This window comes from Hyperolius riggenbachi, chromosome 12 (assembly GCF_040937935.1).
Source record: "Hyperolius riggenbachi isolate aHypRig1 chromosome 12, aHypRig1.pri, whole genome shotgun sequence".
In the NCBI taxonomy this organism is placed as follows: Eukaryota; Metazoa; Chordata; class Amphibia; order Anura; family Hyperoliidae; genus Hyperolius; species Hyperolius riggenbachi.
The window spans coordinates 101234963-101252919 of NC_090657.1; the positions used below are offsets into that span (position 1 = coordinate 101234963).

Sequence of the window (17957 nt, forward strand, 5' to 3'; positions counted from 1 at the left end):
AATTACAATTTGTGCTTAGGGCTCTTTCACTTCAGAGCTTGCGTTGGAGAACGCTCAAAGCATACATTTTGTTGTATGCGTTTTAATGCGTTTTAATATGCGTTGCACTGCAGTGAGTGTGCGTTTTTAATGCGTTTTCAATGCGTTACAGCACATATGAAATGCGGGTAATTTTTTTTTTTCTTTTAAAGTTTTCAACTTTCTACATTGTTCCTCTGTTGCATTCTGGGATTGATTGCCTGCGTTAACGGATTAAAAACACGCATAGTGTGCGGTTTACATTGACATTGTAACGCATAAAGCTAGCGTCGGCCGAAAAACTGCGCCTGGGTGCAGTGTAACGCAACGCACAAAAAGGCTGCGTTATATGTGAAAGCTAAAATGAAAGTCTATGGACTTTCATTTCACCTTGGGTAACGCAAACTTTACCCGTTGCGTTGAAACGCAGAAAATCTGCCCTAATGTGAAAGAGCCCTTAGTCACAGATAAGGGGGGCTTAGACAGGCTAGACTCTCTAAATACATACAGAGTGCATTTCGCTGTTTTCCTTTAGTCCTGTGCGAGTTCAGGTCCACTTTAAGCCGGGTACACACATCCCATTTTGATTGTCCAATAATCGGCAAATTTTAACACTTCCATGTTGTACAAAAGGCTACTTGTACAATCTGTTCGTAGTATTCAGAATTTGTTGGTGCTCATGCTACATGGAGGTGGTAATATTGATCAGTGATTGGCCAATCAAAATTGGATGTGTATGCAACCTAAGATGTAAGTAAATCTGGTTTGCATGCAAATTCAGAATCAGAATCAAATTGTATTTAGCTTAAAGTTTACCAGACATGGGTCCACAACAACAACAAAAAAATATGCATGCCTGGGGCTTCCTCCAGCCCCCTCCGCCTAATCGCTCCCGCACAGTCCTCTTCTGACTCCCTGTTCGCCCGCAACTGGACCTGTAAAATCCTCCAGTCGGCGCAGGCCGGCCAGGCACGCTCCCCAGTCTTGCTCCCACCACCGGAAGCCTTCTGCTCCTGCACAGTAGTACTGCGCAAGCGCAGAATGCTCCCTGTAAGTGAACGCATCCGGAGATTGCGGCCAGGTCGTGCATTCGCAGTTGGCCCCGGACCAGAGGACTTTCCAGGCCAATTGCGGGCGAAAGGGGAGTCAGAAAAGGGCAGCATGGGAACGAATAGGTTGAAGGGGGCTGGAGGAAGCCCCAGGCATGCATTTTTTGTTGTTGTTGCGGCCCCATCTCAGGTTCCCTTTAAAATTCAGCCAAATTCACATCCTATGTAAATTGATTGGCCCTATTCCAAGCTGTATACAATGTTATTTAAATATGCATGTAAGCTGAAATTATTTGCATCTCATTGACATCTGTGCTGGAGAATAGGAATGGTAAATCGGATGCCATGAGTTATGGGTCAATGCAAATTTATTAATCTTGTAAACCATGCAGAAGCAGGCAGAATTTAACACACAGAGTTCACAGCTGGGTTTAGGGCACCACAGGTGGAGTAATAGAAAATTCGCCCAGCAGGCATACAGAGCGGTGTAAACTAACAAAGCTTCTTTCCCTTAAAGGGAACCAGAGAGGTTGGGGGGAAGCTTTAATACATACCTGGGGCTTCCTCCAGCCCCATAGGCACGGATCGCTCCCACGCCGCCGTCCTCTGCTGCCTGGATCCGCCGGTACCGGGTCCCGTCATTGCCGCTAGTCGGCTAGTCGGCCAGTCGGCCGGCGGACGCGGCCGATTCGCCGCATCACACGGAGCTCCTTCTATACAAGTACGCATGAAGCTGCCTGCTGTGCAGCCGCATGCGTACATGTATGGAGGGAGCCCCTGTGATGCGGACAATTGGCCGCGTCCGCCGGAAGTGACGGGCCCGGTAACGGCGGTTCCAGGAAGCGGAGGATGGCGGCGTGGGAGCGATCCAGGCTTATGGGGCTGGAAGAAGCCCCAGGTATGTATAAAGGCTTGTTCTTTTTTTTTCAGCCCGTTCCTCTCTGGTTCCCTTTAAGCCCAATCTAAACGATACGATTCTTTGTACGATTCGATTACGATTCTATTTACGATCCGATTAAATCCAACATGTCCGATTGGGATTCAATTCGATTTGCCATTGCAAAACAATGGCGAATTGAATCGAATCCCGATCGGACATGTCGGATTTAATCGTACAAAGAATCGTATCGTGTAGATGGGGCTTTACCCACTGTACCTGAAACTAAAGGGAAGTTGAATATTTAGCAGTGTTCTCAATCCTATTCCCAGGGCTTCCCAGCGGTGCAGGTTTTTTTGTGTCTCCACTAAGATCAGGAAATTACAGCTAATTAGACTAGTGATTAACATATACCTGTATTCTGGAGAGGACATCCACAAAGCATGGCCTGAGGACAGGAAACTCAGTTTACAAGCAGCATAAAATAGCAGTAATAAGCAACGAGAATACATTGCATAACTTTATAAATTTTTACATAGTGCTGATATTTTTTTTTTAGTGCCTTACAGTGAACATTAATGTCAATGTCCTTCAGAGAGGGCTTATAATTCCTACCCCAATTATAGTGTTACTAGAAATCAGCCCACCCGTTAACAAACGGCACTAGGGCCTTCCTGCAACTCTCCTCCTCATCCCCCCCCCCCCCCATACATCAACTGTGCTCCTGCACAACTGGGATCGCTGACGTGCGCTTGGCTGTGCTCCTGTGTGCGCACACATCTGCCCCCCCCTGCACCCGTCGTCCTGCTGTCCCAAGTCTGCCCGCATTCTGCACCTGCACACTGGGCAAAACACAGGAGGAAGCAGAGCCATTAGGGATTTATTATATAGGATGTCTTTGATGAGGTGAAGGTAGCCTTACACTGGTAGATGGCCCTCTGATGTGCCCAAAAGATAGATCTCTCTCTGAAGGGAATTCCACCAGAGCGATTTCTATTGCTGGTACACACTGGCCGCAAATATACAATACATTTCAGCATGAAATCAATTTAATATCTATCAAACCGCAGAGTTTCACTGTTCAATGCAGTGCAACACAATGGGATGTCGATCTACCGCTCTGTCCCCATCCAGCCCCCGATCAATCTAAATTTCCTGTCCGATTTCTGTTAAAAAATTTTTTATCAAAATTACAATTGTGTGGGCATGTTGGGTCATTGCTTGCCAGGAGATTTGATCACGGGGATCGAATAGACAGGAAAAATTGAGGTGTGTATGTCCACCTTAAAGAGAACCTGAACTGAAAATTAAAAGTCAAAATAAGCATACACAAGTCATACTTGCCTCCCGTGTAGTCTACTCCCCAGTGTCTTTCTCCTGTTGCGCGTCCTTTTTGTTCACTGTGATCAAGGGAATTTTCCGTCCTCCATTTTGAAAATGGCTATTACCCATAACAGCTTTCTGGTCAGCACACAGTTAAACTGTAACATCGCCCACTTGAGCTATAGGGAAACATGGACATTACCTGGTACATAAGTTTTCCTCTCAGCTATAACTGACAGCAACTGATATTTTACTGACAGCAACTGATATATTTCAGATCTGACAAAATATTGTCAGAACTGGAAGGGATTATTGTCAGAAGAAAATGGTGAGCTTCTGAGAGGAACTGATGGCAAGGTAACTATGTAATGTTCATTTGAAGTTACCTCATGTGTTTATTTTAAATATTTTTACTCAGTACAGGTTCTTTTTAAGGCTAACTATACACTGCAATCTAACTGTACAATCATACCAGCCTGTCAACATTTGTGTACAGGTAGTCCCCGACTTACAAACGCCTGACTTACGAGCGACCCGGATTCTCTGTTTCCATGGGAACAAGCCAAATAAAAAAGTTTTCAAATTAAAATTGTAGATTTTGAGAAAATCGATTTTGAAAAATTCAAAGAAAAAATGGCTTTTAAACTTATATAAGCAGGTACAGAGGGCAGATGTGACACAGAGGGGGACACTGGAGGCCCAGGGGGGCACAGAGGAAGTACAGGGGGCAGAGATGGCACAGTGTTCCGACTTCAGAACAGATTCAGGTTAAGAACGAACCTACAGTCCCTATCTCGTTCATTAACCGGGGACTGCATGTACTATGAGTAGGGATGTGCTCACGAGTAATTAGGAGTAGCTAGCTACTCACATTCGTGATTCTAATGAGGCTTAATTGTCTCAGGTGTGCGGCTGGGGGATAGGGGGTTAATAACCCAGCTGCCCATCGCTTCTATGCGTATCACAGCCTTGCACGCATCCAATGAGGCGCTTTCCACGACTCAGTACCATGCACTTCCTCCCGGCCGAAGGAGGAAGTGTGCAGTACTAAGTCGTGGAACGCGTCCCATTGGACGCGTGTGAGGCTGTGATACGCATAGAAGCCGCGGGCAGCTGGGTAATTAACCCCCTATCTCCCAGCCGCACACCTGAGACAATTAAGCCTCTTTAGAATCACGAATATGAGTAGAAAGCTACTCCTAATTACTCGTCTCTAACTATGAGGACCAACAGAGTGGCTAAAACCTAAATATATATTTTCAGGTGGGCCCTCTTAATGCATAAATGTGGTAAGATTGGAAATCAGTTGTACCATCAGATTGCAAAGTGTGTGCCCAACTTAGGCTCTGTTCACACTCGGCAGCAGGGCTGTGGAGTCGTGGCTGTGGAGTCGGTACAAAAATCTTCAGACTCAGACTGCTCAGTTAATGAAACCACGACTCTGGGTACCGAAAATGGCTCCGACTCCGCGACTCCGAGTCCTTAGTTTAATACTAAACAGGGCTGTGGATTTTGTACAAAAATCATCCGACTCCGACTTCTCAGTTTATGAAATCAACAACTCCGACTCCGGGTGGCCAAAATTGCCCCGACTCTGACTCTCTGACTCCACAGCCCTGCTCGGCAGCACGCAATTTTGCCTTAGTGTTCTGCAATTTTTCGGCAAATATGTCTTGCGATTCTCATTCCAATGAATGAGTATTTAAATGTTTTGAACCTCATTATCTAGGAAAAATGTATACATATAAATGTGCTGTAGTTAAGCCATTTATTATATCATTATTATTTAGTATCATCATCCGCCTTTTGTTTGTTCTAGTTTGCCTACTAGATAGATAGATTTGAATTGGCTTGTACACAGAAGCCAATATTTACTTCCGATTGGCAAACAGTCCAATAAGAAGGATAAAACAATTTATAAACAATCACTTTAATGGCTGCTAAGTGATTTGGACATGCAGGTGAACACTGATCAGTCCTTCACATGTCCCCACCATGAAGTGCCAAATGGATGTAACAGGAGCTGGCAGGAAGTTACTTGGAGCAGAGGGTCACCAGGAATAAGCATCTCACACGTGTGTACATTGTTTTGGTATTTCCAGTCAATCGCTTAGAAATTGATCAGAATGGCCAGTTGCTGGAAACATTACTTGTCAGTTGGCTCATGTTTTCCAGCTGGTATTCCCAGATCTTGAGAGAAGGTTGCCTATATATCTGTGAGCAGCTATATCTGACGTCAGTCTAATATCTGTGGGTCCGTAGACAATCACTGAGGGAGGAACTATCAGGAGTCTTGTATATATCGATCTTGACCAATGCTGCAGTAAAAAGGAAAATCATGTAACTAAATGTAATATTTGTTAATCTACATGTCTCGGCACTCCCTTTTTTTTTTGTTTGTTTTTTTTTTGTTTTTTTTTACTACAGCTTTTAAAGGGTTTAGTGCATAATTCTGTTGAATGGCCTGTAAGCCTTGGGCATGTGCAGTAACTGACAGCAACCGGATGTAAAAAAAAGATGTGGTTGCCATGTATTGTTGACCCCTTCTTACCTTACACACTGTAGATGATTATGTTGTATAGTCTAAAATGATACATGCACGCTGCTAATTCTAATCACTGTAATGTTAATATGCAGCACGCATATTGTACTCTTCATAGAATCTTATTTTGTGGTTGACTGATACTATTACTAAGCCTTGTCCTTTTTTGTTTCTTGCTGTAAAGTAACAGGAATGGGTACTCTGCATTGTACAAAGTTTATCTCGGCTGCAGTACGCACAGATTTGTGGCCAATTCTCGTGATGCACATATATATTTTCCCACAAGACAGTCAGCCTGCTACATTCTGTGAGTCTTGCGGCCAGACTAGGGGGGAGGGAAAGCAGGCTTTTTTTATTATTTTTTTTGGGGAAGAGAGGGGGATCTAGTAGTGGCAGAGGGGAAGGATGCTTGTAAAGGGGGCACAGAAAATGGAGTATGGATGTTTTAGCTGGTGCCTGCATGCTGTAATGCTAGGGAATCTGCCTCAGCAGCTCTCCATAGGAAGGACCCATGCAGGCTGAGGTAATGCCACCCCCCCTCACCATCACTCTCCAACCCCCCCCCCCCCCCCTTTTTTTTTCCTACCACATTGCCCACCCCCTTCTCTTTACAACACCCCCTCCACCCTGTGCACATTCATGAGATTCACACAGGACCATCATGGCGTTGGAGGAGGGGGGTGGCGGTTTAAATGGGCTGCCATAGCAACAGAAGGGAGGATGGGATACCATGGATTTAAGGTTTGGTGGAAGCAGGGGGAGTCTCTGAATGTATTTTTTATTTAACTCCAAACGTACAGGAAAGCATTTTAGCTCTCAGGGGAAGCAATGGTTAATAGAATCCGCAAGCCTGCAGCAGCTTGGATATGCAAAGCGGAAGACCCTTCCCCCTTAACCCTTCCACTGCTGTAAGAGATTGGATCTACTAGCATTTCTCCCTGCTGTAGGGCCCTTTGGGGGAGCAGGCTGCAGATTCTGATTAACCCTTCATAGCTGGCATCTGCAGGAACCAAGGATGCATTCATGCAATGGGTTAAGCAGTTGCAGTGAGGTTTTGGTTTTTTTTTTTATTTATTATACTTATTTGCCTGAGTATGGAACCATTTTTTTAACATGTTCTGTTAATTTTGTCTTTATTCCACCATCATTGTGTTTTCTGTTGCACCCTCCAGACATTGTAAACTGTCTACACTAGGCATGTCCTCCTAGTATAGTTCTAGGTTTCTGTCTGTCCCTGTGTTTTGGTGCAATGCAGGCTAATATGTGGTTGCTGTATATATGTCTGTATGCAGTCTCCAGCCCCCCCCCCCCCTTCTGACACCCTGGAACATAAATTCTCCACCCCTACCCCTCCCCCATTTCATCACTTTATACCACTGCATGTGTTGAATGTGATGGATCACCCTAGCCACTTTCACAGCTGATCCTAATGGTGGATATGTATCTTCTGCTGCCCCTGATGCTGGGAATACACGATGAGTGTTTTCAGCAGATTTACTGTCTGATCGGTTTTCTGATCGATTTCCATTCACCTCTATGAGAAAATCGATCAGGAAAATGATCGAAATCGGACCTGTCGAAAAATTATCTATTGAGCCATCTGCCAAAAAACTCATGGTGAATTCCCAGCATTACTCTTTTTTTGTGTGTTATTGACCTGATGATGCAGGTCCTAGAATCTGAGGTACCTGCACAGGTTGCCCATCTCTGCTCAGCAGACAGAGCTGCAGAGAGAAGTCCTAGGTTAAGGCTGTGTGAACACTTATATGGCCATGAGTATTATACATCACCTGCTTAATTATACAGACTTTTCTTTTCAATCTGATATCTTCACATTGCCATAACAATTGCAAGTTAACCAACAATGATTTGCTCCTTTTTAGTGTAAATTCAATTGAATTTTGTAATGGTTCACCATTGTTTTCAGATTGTTTGCCGTCCAATGTTTCCATCCACTACCTGTTGGCACATAACATAGACCTGATTGTAATCACTGTCTGCCAATGTGTTTGTTGTTTGTTCTACTAACTATATAATCATTTTATAGGGAAACTCCATTTCCATCTGTAGCATACAACTTCAAAGTAAATGGGGATAGATGATGTTTTCATTTGATCTAAACCTTCTGAATAAACTTTCTAAAGGCCATTTCTGTTGTCACGCCTGTGCTTGTCCTTGATGATAATTGGCTTTATCTTTTCTCCTATTTGCAGCTCCTGGCCCGCATTGAGCGGATGGAAAGACGTATGCAGTTGGTCAGAAAGGACAGTGAGAAGGACAAACAGCGCACGTCTCAAAGCCGCGAGTCGGCAGCCGACATGCCGGAGGGTCCCCTTCCAGAGAGCGCAGGGGGTGGGGAATTCCCCACGGTGGTCTCCCCTCGGCTAACAAGCCTTACCCCAAAACCCTTCTCCTATGGCCGGAATGCAAAGGGACATAAAAGGTTTGTTGAAGGAAACTCATGTTTTCTTTTACTTTGCAGTTGACAAAAGAATTGTGCCCTATCAGAGGGCATATTACTCAAAAGTTGGTCACATTACACAGCAGTTCCACTGCTGGGCTTGATATAAGCAACGGCGTCGTGGCTTAGTTTGAGCATCCAAGTGCTGACATATCGGGTAATTGTGAAGAACAGCAGAGCAGTGATGCATGAAATGCAGTAACCCATCGCAGCCAATCAGGTCACTGAATATATTCTGATTAGTTATGGCTAGTTGGATTTTGCAGTTTGCTCTTGCGTCATCTAATGTTATACAGTCACTGTTGTGGTCTTCCACTAGTCTAAAGCCTCATGCACACGCCTCCCTAAAGACGGCAGATAATGACCGCCTCAGCCGATTGGCCCGCAATGGCCACTCGGCAAGTGATCTGCATGGTGGATCAACTTCTTTAAAGGCGCCACTCCCTCGTCCACCATGTGATGTCATGGAGGCGCCACACTGTCGTCCCTCTGCAAAGGTCCCGATATCCAACGAGCGACATCAGTTGTTAGGTGTGTACGAACTTTTAGACAATACCCTTAGGGCTCGTTTCCACTGTAGCGGTGCGGAATCGCCTGGATTCCACCGCAGAAGAAATCGCATGCAGGTGCGGTTTTTTACGCGTTATTTTACGCGATTACGCATGCGATTTCGCATAGGTTAGGCTATGTGCGTTTTTAACCATGTCACTGCCTGTGTTAATTTACATTGGTTCCTATGCGGAATCGCATGCGTAATCGCGTAAAATAACGCGTAAAAAAACGCATGCGATTTCCCTATTAAATACATTAGCGGCGGTTCGCATGCATTCCACTAGCAGGCGAATTCGTTGGCTCTTTTGTGCGTTTTTTCACCGCTCATAAAAACGCACCACGCAAACGCTACAGTGGAAACAGGTCCATTCACTTGCATTACATGTGCGAATCTGCATGCGTTGGATGCATGCAGATTCGCGATAGTGGAAACGAGCCCTTAGTCCAGCACCAGGCATCTCTATAATGGGCTCTGTTCACAAAACTTCCCATACATGACCTATTTTATAAAAATAACCTTTCAGCACATTTACAAGCAAAATAATCACTCAAAGTAAGTTGTTTCTGTTTAAAGTGGTCTGAAAGTCAGCATTTCTACTTTGCTCTAAAAGACTCCTCACAGCTTTGAAAGCTACTATCCCAGATTTTTTTTTTTTTTTTTGCTTGCAGAACATCACTGATATGGTTAAACAAAGCACTTTGTGCTGCTATTCGGCTTAAAATCCACATCCAAACTGGAGAGAACAGTATCTTGGTTTACATTCCAGTGTTGATACATTTGTGTGTAACAAGTAAAAACACTTTCTGAGAAGCTGTCTCTGCTTCAGGCACACAAACAGTTCAGAACAACTCATTAGAAGAGTTTAATATATAATTAAAAGCAGTTAGAATAAAATGCAGTGGCAGCTTTCAGGGCAAGAAAAACTACACTTTGGAAACTTGTAATTTGTAGACAGACAATATTACTTAAAGGGAACCAGAGATGAACGTTTCACACAAAATAAACATATCAGTCGATAGCTTGTAAAGAATAAATGCTCTACCTGATAACTTCGCCACTCTGGTGTGCCTTTTTTTTTTAGTGTTTTTTTATCCATTATTGCTCCAGGAAAAATCCAATATGGCCGCTGGCTCATATCCCTTCTCCTTCACAGCTCTCAGTATGCAAAGCAGGAAATCTAAGCCAGGAGGTGGCAGGCTTGGGCTTGAAAAGACTCCACAGAAGAGTGACTCAGCTATAATGATTCCAGGTCAAACCTAGACTGAGCTAGTCGGGGATTCTTCTCACAGCTGCTAATAGACTAATTAAGCAGATAACAATGAAACTAAAAGCAGGGTAGGTGTTTACTGTCATGTTCCCACTGATAAATGCAATAAAATACATGAGGGTGCTTCGTCTCTGGTTCTCTTTAAGCACAAAAGCAAACATAACTGTATGAGTAAGAAGTAGAAAAACGCATTTTTATTGAATCTTATGTCAGTTTCAGACCATTTTAACTTAATTTTAATATTACTTTTCTTATCCTTATCTATGTTGCATTTTTAAGCTCCCAAAGAGCAAAAATATAATATAATTAAGGTGAAAACAAAGGAAAACAGGTGAAAAAGCTTTGTGAATCATGCCCATTGTCTTCTGTTTCTGATTTCTGTGCCCCCCCCTTTCCCAATAGAATGGGCCCCACATGTGAGTATGGGATAGTGTACACTTTCAGAGCAAGCAGGGAATAGCCGTGCAATAAAAGTCTCTGTGCATTCACCTTTCAAAGGAAGAAGCCACTCTCATTTCTCTCCACTGTGGCTTCTGAACCCACCTGTGGGTCCCTCATAGGCAGCCTAGATGGCCTGTTAGTCTGTGGGGTTTGATATACCTACAGGGGATATTGGAGCAAGCTGGGAGTAGCTTTGTTTTTCATAGGTGGCCATACAGATATTAGTGTGCATGACTGAGATTGCTGTAATTACTGTGATGGGAGTTGGGGAAAAAACAGACTATAGGTCTGTAGCAGTTATTTATTCTTGCAGATCATTTTGGCTTCTGTCTTTTGGAGAAAATGCTGGAACAGTTTTATTTAAAACTCCTCTGTTACATGTAATGCCTGGTACACACCATGCAATTTCCCATCAAATCGATAATATCCACAGGTCAGATCTGATTTCCATGTTTTTTCTGATTTTGTATAGAAGCGATTGCAAAAACGTTTGGAAATCGGATCAAACCTGTAGGAAATAATTGATTAGACCATCAATCTGATGGGAAATTGCATGGTGTTTACCAGGCATAAACCAAACTTGACAGCAGACTGCTGTGAGGAAAACCACCTGACTGTGGCCAGTGAAATGTCACATGATCAGCTGAGCTTCCATATGAAAACCTAAAACGAGAGGCAATAAATAGGGCTGTCCTATAGTGCAATGTCGTCACATAAGGTATAGTACCATAGGTAAAACAAGTGTACATTACATTGTACCATGAAATGGCCTTTTTTGCCTTTCTTGTTTTATGTATTTATCTATTATTGGGATATTAACCTCTTCACCTCAAAGGGTTTTTCCTCTCAAAAAACCAGAGCAGTTTTCATCCGTCAGCGCTCCTTCCATTCATTCACCTATAGTTACATAGTTATTTTTTTTTTTTTTTGGTTGAGAAAAGACATACGTCCATCGAGTTCAACCAGTATAAAGTACAACACCAGCCTGCTCCCTCACATATCCCTGTTGATCCAGAGGAAGGCGAAAAAAACCCTTACAAGGCATGGTCCAATTAGCCCCTAAAGGGAAAAATTCCTTCCCGACTCCAGATGGCAATCAGATAAAATCCCTGGATCTATAACTTTATTACTACTTATTACAGCGAAACAATCTATATCTTGTTTTTTTTTTACCACTGTATAGGCTTTCTTTGGGGGGTACTTTTTGCTAAAAATTATTTTCTTCTAACTCAGTTTTAATAAGAATAATAAGAAAAAAAATTGAAAAAAATGTTTTCTCAGTTTTCAGCCATTATATTTTCAAAATAAAACATGCTACCGTAATTAAAACCCACACATTCTATTTTCCGTTTGTATCGGTTATTGCAACGTTTAAAATTTTTCCCTAGTACAATGTATGGCGCCAATATTTCATTTGGAAATAAAGGTGCATTTTTTAAGTTTTGCGTCTATCCCCAATTACAAGCCCATAATTTTATAAAGTAATTGTTGTATACAGTTTTTGTATACATATTAAAAAAGTTCCGTCCCTAAGGTAACTATTTATGTTTTTTTTTTTTTTTGTTTGTTTTTTGTAATTTTTTTTTTTATTAAAAAAAATAAAAATAAAAAAAAAATGGTAACTTTAGGGGAGTGTGGGAGGTCAGGGGTTAATAATAATAATAATAATAATAATAATAATAAAAGGTAACTAGGGATAATAAACTGAAAAAAAAGGCGGGGGGGGGGGGGGGGGGGGATGTAATATTACAATTTGGCCACAAGATGTCCTCAGTAGTGACTTCAGCTCCGTACTGTTTGTACGGAAACGGAAGCACTACGCGTACTGAATGAATGGCAGAGCCGTCTGTATAGACGGCTGCAGCCATTCACACGGGGAATTAGATCAATGAATGGGATTTGTTTTCCCATTCATTGATCTAGCGGCGGGCGATCGGCGATAATGAGCGGCGGTACCGAGCGCGGGGGGCGTGGCGGGAGGGACGTAGGACCTACGTCCCTGCACAGAGTTATGGCATTTTGCAGGGACGTAGTTACTCGTCCCGGGGGAGGGGAAATGGTTAATCATATGGTCTGTTGTTCGACATTTATTTTTGGAAGTGACCTGACAGACTTTGCTTATCTGAAACTGCCCAAGCATTAGCTGCTATTAAAATAAGAGGCATGTGTTTATTGTATATGTACTTCATGTAGCTGGGCCCTTGCCTGATGTGGCAGAAATAAGAGGCAGGAAATGAAACCTATTGGTGCTACACAAGACATATAATTCAATAAAATTGTGCTCTGACCATAGATCAGCTCCCTGATATGCGCCATTTCCGTGTTTCACAGCTTGTACCACTTGACATTAGATCAGATTCCAGCAGGACTGGATTATCCTATTCTGCACAGTCACCCTTACACAGCACTTCTTGAGAGAAATGGAATGGAGAAGATTGCAGACGATGTGAACCTAGAGATCTGTTTTCACACAAATGCTGCTCAGCATCCTCTTCAATCAATTGGTTTTTCCATCATAAACAGATTTGCAGCATTTCCCTGCATGGGGAACTCCTATCTATTCTGTGACTTGCCGTTTCAATCGCATTTCTTTGCAAATCTCGTCAGCATGCTGCAGCCAAATCACTATAGCTGTGCATGCAGCCACACAGGAGAACAGGAGACACGGCCGAATTGGAAAACTGTTGCGGCTCTTAGTGGAAAGAGGCCCTTACTATGTAGTTAATTGAAAGCACAATCGGCAGAGGCTTAGGGGCTGTGCCAACTAATGTTCAATTGTCCGAACACTGCTTCTAGTGTGAGCGAGCCTTAAAGTGAACCTAAACCGTTGGAAAGAAAAAGTTTCACTTACCTGGGCCTTCTACCAGCCCCCTGCAGCCGTCCTGTCCCGCGCTGGTCCTCAACCATCCTCCGGTCCCCCGCCATGGTTTAGTTTTGTTTCTGCCGACTGATCAGTCAGCAGGCCACTACGTCTGAGCGGCCCTGGCCACGCTTGTCCTCATTCCCGTCCGCAAGAGCATCCTGCGCATGTGCAGTATAAGGATTTCTCTTACTGCGCAGGACGCTCTTGCAAACAAGGATGCTCTTGTAAACGGGCAGTGTCCTGACAGTCTGCAGAAAACGAAACTACCGTAAGCTGTGGTGGGGACCGGAGGATCGTTTTGGACCGACGTGGGACGTGGCGGCAGCACGGGGCTGGTAGAAGCCCCAGGTAAATTAAACTTTTTCTTTACGACGGTTTAGGTTCACTTTGAAGCGGGATTAAACTCCATATTAACTGGGGGGGAAAAAAATCATCCAATAAAAAAAAATTACTTGTGTAGCTTACCTATCCAGTTGTTTTTAATGTTCGTTGTCAGATCTAGGAGAAATGTGATATGAAAAGAATATTTTTGCTGGTTTCCATCTTTACTGATTATCCTTCTTGCCCAAAGTGACATTACTTCTGCCTTTTTTTTTTTTTTCCAACCCAGCTCAGTGTTTATTTTCCCTCCTTACTGCCACAGCTTACTGTCTCTCCCACAGCAAACATCACCTAGACAACAGGTTTACATCACCGTGCAAACGCTTCAAAGGGAAGGGGGATCCAATTTCCTTCTGTTCATAGTGTCCTTATCTTATCTGAAATAGGAAGCTTTTGGTTATTTTCAATGCTGATAAGCTTGTTACTGTAGTTTAAAAAATTAATCCTGGGACTGTTCCTGCATAGTTCCTGCAGTTATGCAAAGGCAACCAGGTGAGATGGAGGAAAAAATTGGGGGACATATGGGGACCTATTTTAGAACCAAAGGAGTTTACATATATATTTTTTTTATTGTTGGATGTTACAACCCCCTGTTTTTTTCCCATTATCCTTGCTTGAAAATCAGCAAGTAAGTTTTTTTTTTTTTTTTTTTTTTTTTTTTTTTTCTATTTACCTTGTAGGAAGTCTGCTTTTGGCCGTGCAGAACACAGGACCCCTGTTAAGAGACTGTCTTCGGACTTAGTAAAAATGAAGGGCAGAGTGCCCCGTTTGCCAGCAGAAGTGGCAGAAGCTGAGCCTGGAGGCTCCGTACCAGAGTCGGGGTGGCGGCGAGAGCTGCGCAACAAGGAAACTCCTGAAAAATCGCAGTCTCCGACAGATATCCAGCTCGGACCCATCTGGACCAGTTCTGCAGCACCTTCTGTACAGGACAATGACTCAAACCCCAGTGAGGCAGATGCTCTGCCCTACCTCTCCACTTCGGACATGTATCTATGCCGGTGGCACCAACCACCTCCTTCCCCTCTGAGGGAGCCCTCCCCCAAGAAAGAAGAGTGTGTGGCAAGTAAGGGGCTATAACATTTGTTCCAAGTTTGGTGGAGCTAACACTGAGTGTGGCCATTTGATGCATTTACTGTCACATGCTGATGCTGTAATTTTATACTATGAACCCTGGGGCTGGTCAGTGAGGTGCAAATCTGAGTTGATGCAAATGTCATTCTAATATTATAGTTTGGAAATGTACTAATCAAATGCAGCAGCTTTTCTCATTAACCATCCCTATATGAACAATATGGGGTAATAAATTCAAGACCGCGATCTCTAGATTTGTTGTTTAGGAGGATGGGAGCAAAGGCAGAATAACCAGTCATCTGTTACCTAAATGTTCTTTGCATTGGGGAGTAGTAGCATAAATCCATTTCAAAGAGCAAAATACTTTTCCAATTTCTGATTCCGCCTCCCTGGTTAGAGTATGGTTGATTGGCTCCAGACACGATATCATATGGCAGTATAGCCATTTATACCTACTGATGGGCTCTAAGCAAACTTGTGAGAGAGAATGAATTCAGTTTGAATGGGAATCCTCTGAACGATTCAGTGGCTTCCCAGAGCCTCTCCTAGCGTTCCGTTGCTGCCCAGGACCCTCTTTTTGTGGCCATGTTCCTGTTGGAGTACGAGCTTCTCCGAGCTGGGTATGTGGGGGTAAGCTCCATGCATGCCCAGGAGAACAAAGCACTGGCGCAAGGAGGAAAAAGCCATGCATGGGCGGTTTCATTTTATTTGACACGTGGAGAGCTTACTCGTGCATGGCTTGTATGGAAAAGCTCGTACTCTGGCGGGAGCATGGCCACAAGAAGAGGAGGATCCTGGGCAGCAATGGAGGGGTAGAAGATCTGGAGAGCCTCTGGACCATGCAAAGGATTCCTATTGCTGGTGGACATATTTTTTATTTTTTTATCCAATTTGTGCTTCAGGTACACTTTAAAACGGGTCAGGAACCTTTTTGGCTGAGAGCCATAAGCCCCACATATATTTTAAAATGTAATTCTGTGAGAGCCATACAATATGTTTCAAACTGGGACAGTGCAGCAGGGGGCTCGCGTTCCTGTTGCCATGGTGATGTGTATACAGTTGATCCTCCGGGCAGCGGAAATGTCAGACACGTCTTCAGCTTCTCTTGGGTTTCAGCAACATCAACAATTTCCCAGACAGGAGAAATACTGACTAACCGCTTGTACAATTAGCTAGCTGACTTAAGGGTTGATTCACTTTGTAGGGCGAGATCCCCGCACTTTGGCCCAATAGGCTGCCTGTCAAGTCATACGTTCTGGTGACCTTTATCAACTGTCTATACGCTGTAGGGAAGGAGCTTGAGGTAAGACTAGTATTTGAAAACCTGGAGACATACACTGGATGTCATGCCCTGGAGGTATTATATGGGTTTATAGCTGTTGAGCAGACATTATCTTGGTGACGTCTCGTACACTGCCATGCTTGTTTTGAAAGTGCCATTATTTCCAGGAGTTGGGCACAGGTTGTGACAAGGGACGCATGCACATAATAACCATCCTCAGATTTCCTTTAAAGGGTACATTTATTTGTTGACCTCACTGTGTTTTTACTTGTTTAGAAATAAGCAATGACCGGTCACAATTCCTACCCCAGGGAAGGTCAGCAGTTATTCACGTCTATGTTCAGGTTCAGGTTTCAGGTTTTCATTAAAGGGTAACTCCACTGTTTAAAATCTATATCTGAAGTCTATCATATATTTTGCTTCTGTCTGCCGCGGCTAGGATTTAATTTTCTCTCATGGAACCCGTGGCAACAGTTTACAGCTTAATGTAAAATTATACTTATTGGTTTAAAAGTCTGCACAAAGCAGAAAGTAGAATATGCAGATCTTCACACCGCTACAGCTTTCCTCAGTCTGCTGCAATGACATGCGCATTCCATAGGGTAGGGCAGGGTAGGGGTCCCCAAACTTCCCCAGTCAAGGGCCAGGTCCATATACTTCAGACTGCTGGGGGACCAGAACATACATGAACCGTTGAAAAACCTTACATTGAATCTAGGTATTGATTCTCTTCCCCACCCCACCATGCCTGAAGGAGAACTCCCAGCAGCAGCCATTCGGGCATGTGGCACCCGAAGAACGTCTTTGTACACCAGACAGTGAAGCATTCTCAGGTGACAACCTGCCACCCAATCCGACAGCTTTGCCCCCTGATGCAGAATTGGATTGGAAGCCAGAAAATTACTGCTTGTTAGCTTCTACTGCATGTGGATGGTTGGTGCCAGCATTGCTATACTGTATGCGGGCCGGCGATATTTAAAGGTGCAGAGGGCCGTATCTATAAGTTAGACATTCTGTGTTTGGGGGGGGGGGGGGGGCAGTGAAAAAGCTTTGGGGGGGCCGCATTTGGCCCGCGGGCCATAGTTTGAGGACCACTGGGGTAGGGGGATCCTCAAATCAATGTGCATGCCATGTAAGCAGGAGTTGGGAGTAATTACTCACATTTCAGTTGCAGCTAACAACCATTTTAAGCAGCTTTCTTAGCGACTCAACCGTGTAGCATATGGAGAGGAATAGTGGAGAGTTCAGGGTAATCGTAGATATTTCTGTTTAATGCAGCTAATTAAAATACTTGAAATATGTAGCGGTGGTTTGATAAGGATTGTTTTCTTTTGCACCAGTTCTCTGCAAAAACAGAATTTCAGCAGTTTCTAGTAGGAAAGAAGCAGACTTGTTGGGACTAAATTGAAATGTTTTTTTGCACCAGATTATGTTGCTGTATGTATATTTACTGAGACGTCCTATTTTCTAGTTCCTTCATGGAGAGAACACACTATAGAGCCTCTACAAGATGTAAATGGCACAGACATACCCGAGGTAAGGGTTCCATTACAAAATAAGCAATTGAGTTTGCTGAGTATTTTTTTTCTACAGCCAAAGTCTTTTAAAAATAAGTTGGGGGGGGGGGGGTGGAGATAAGTTTTTGTTTTACTTACCTGGGGCTTCTTTGATCTGCTCCGTTGTGCAGCTGTCCAACAACCATCCCACTCCGAGATCGCAGACTGCGCCTCCTTGATTGCGCTCCCTTGAACTCCAGTATTCTGAGCAGTCTTAATGAACTGCAGGCTACAGGAGTGTGATCAAGGGGGCATGCATGCACAGTAGCGTGT

General features: G+C 43.7%; 1 protein-coding gene across 1 annotated transcript in view; it reads left to right on the forward strand.

Moving 5' to 3' along the window:
- The window catches only part of MSL1 (MSL complex subunit 1), a 31237-nt gene that overhangs the window by 2447 nt on the left and 10833 nt on the right, over positions 1-17957 (forward strand). The window contains exons 2-4 of the mRNA XM_068263430.1: positions 8023-8252; positions 14456-14838; positions 17600-17664. Of these exons, the coding sequence (XP_068119531.1) occupies positions 8023-8252; positions 14456-14838; positions 17600-17664 (678 nt within the window). The remainder of the gene's footprint in view (positions 1-8022; positions 8253-14455; positions 14839-17599; positions 17665-17957) is intronic.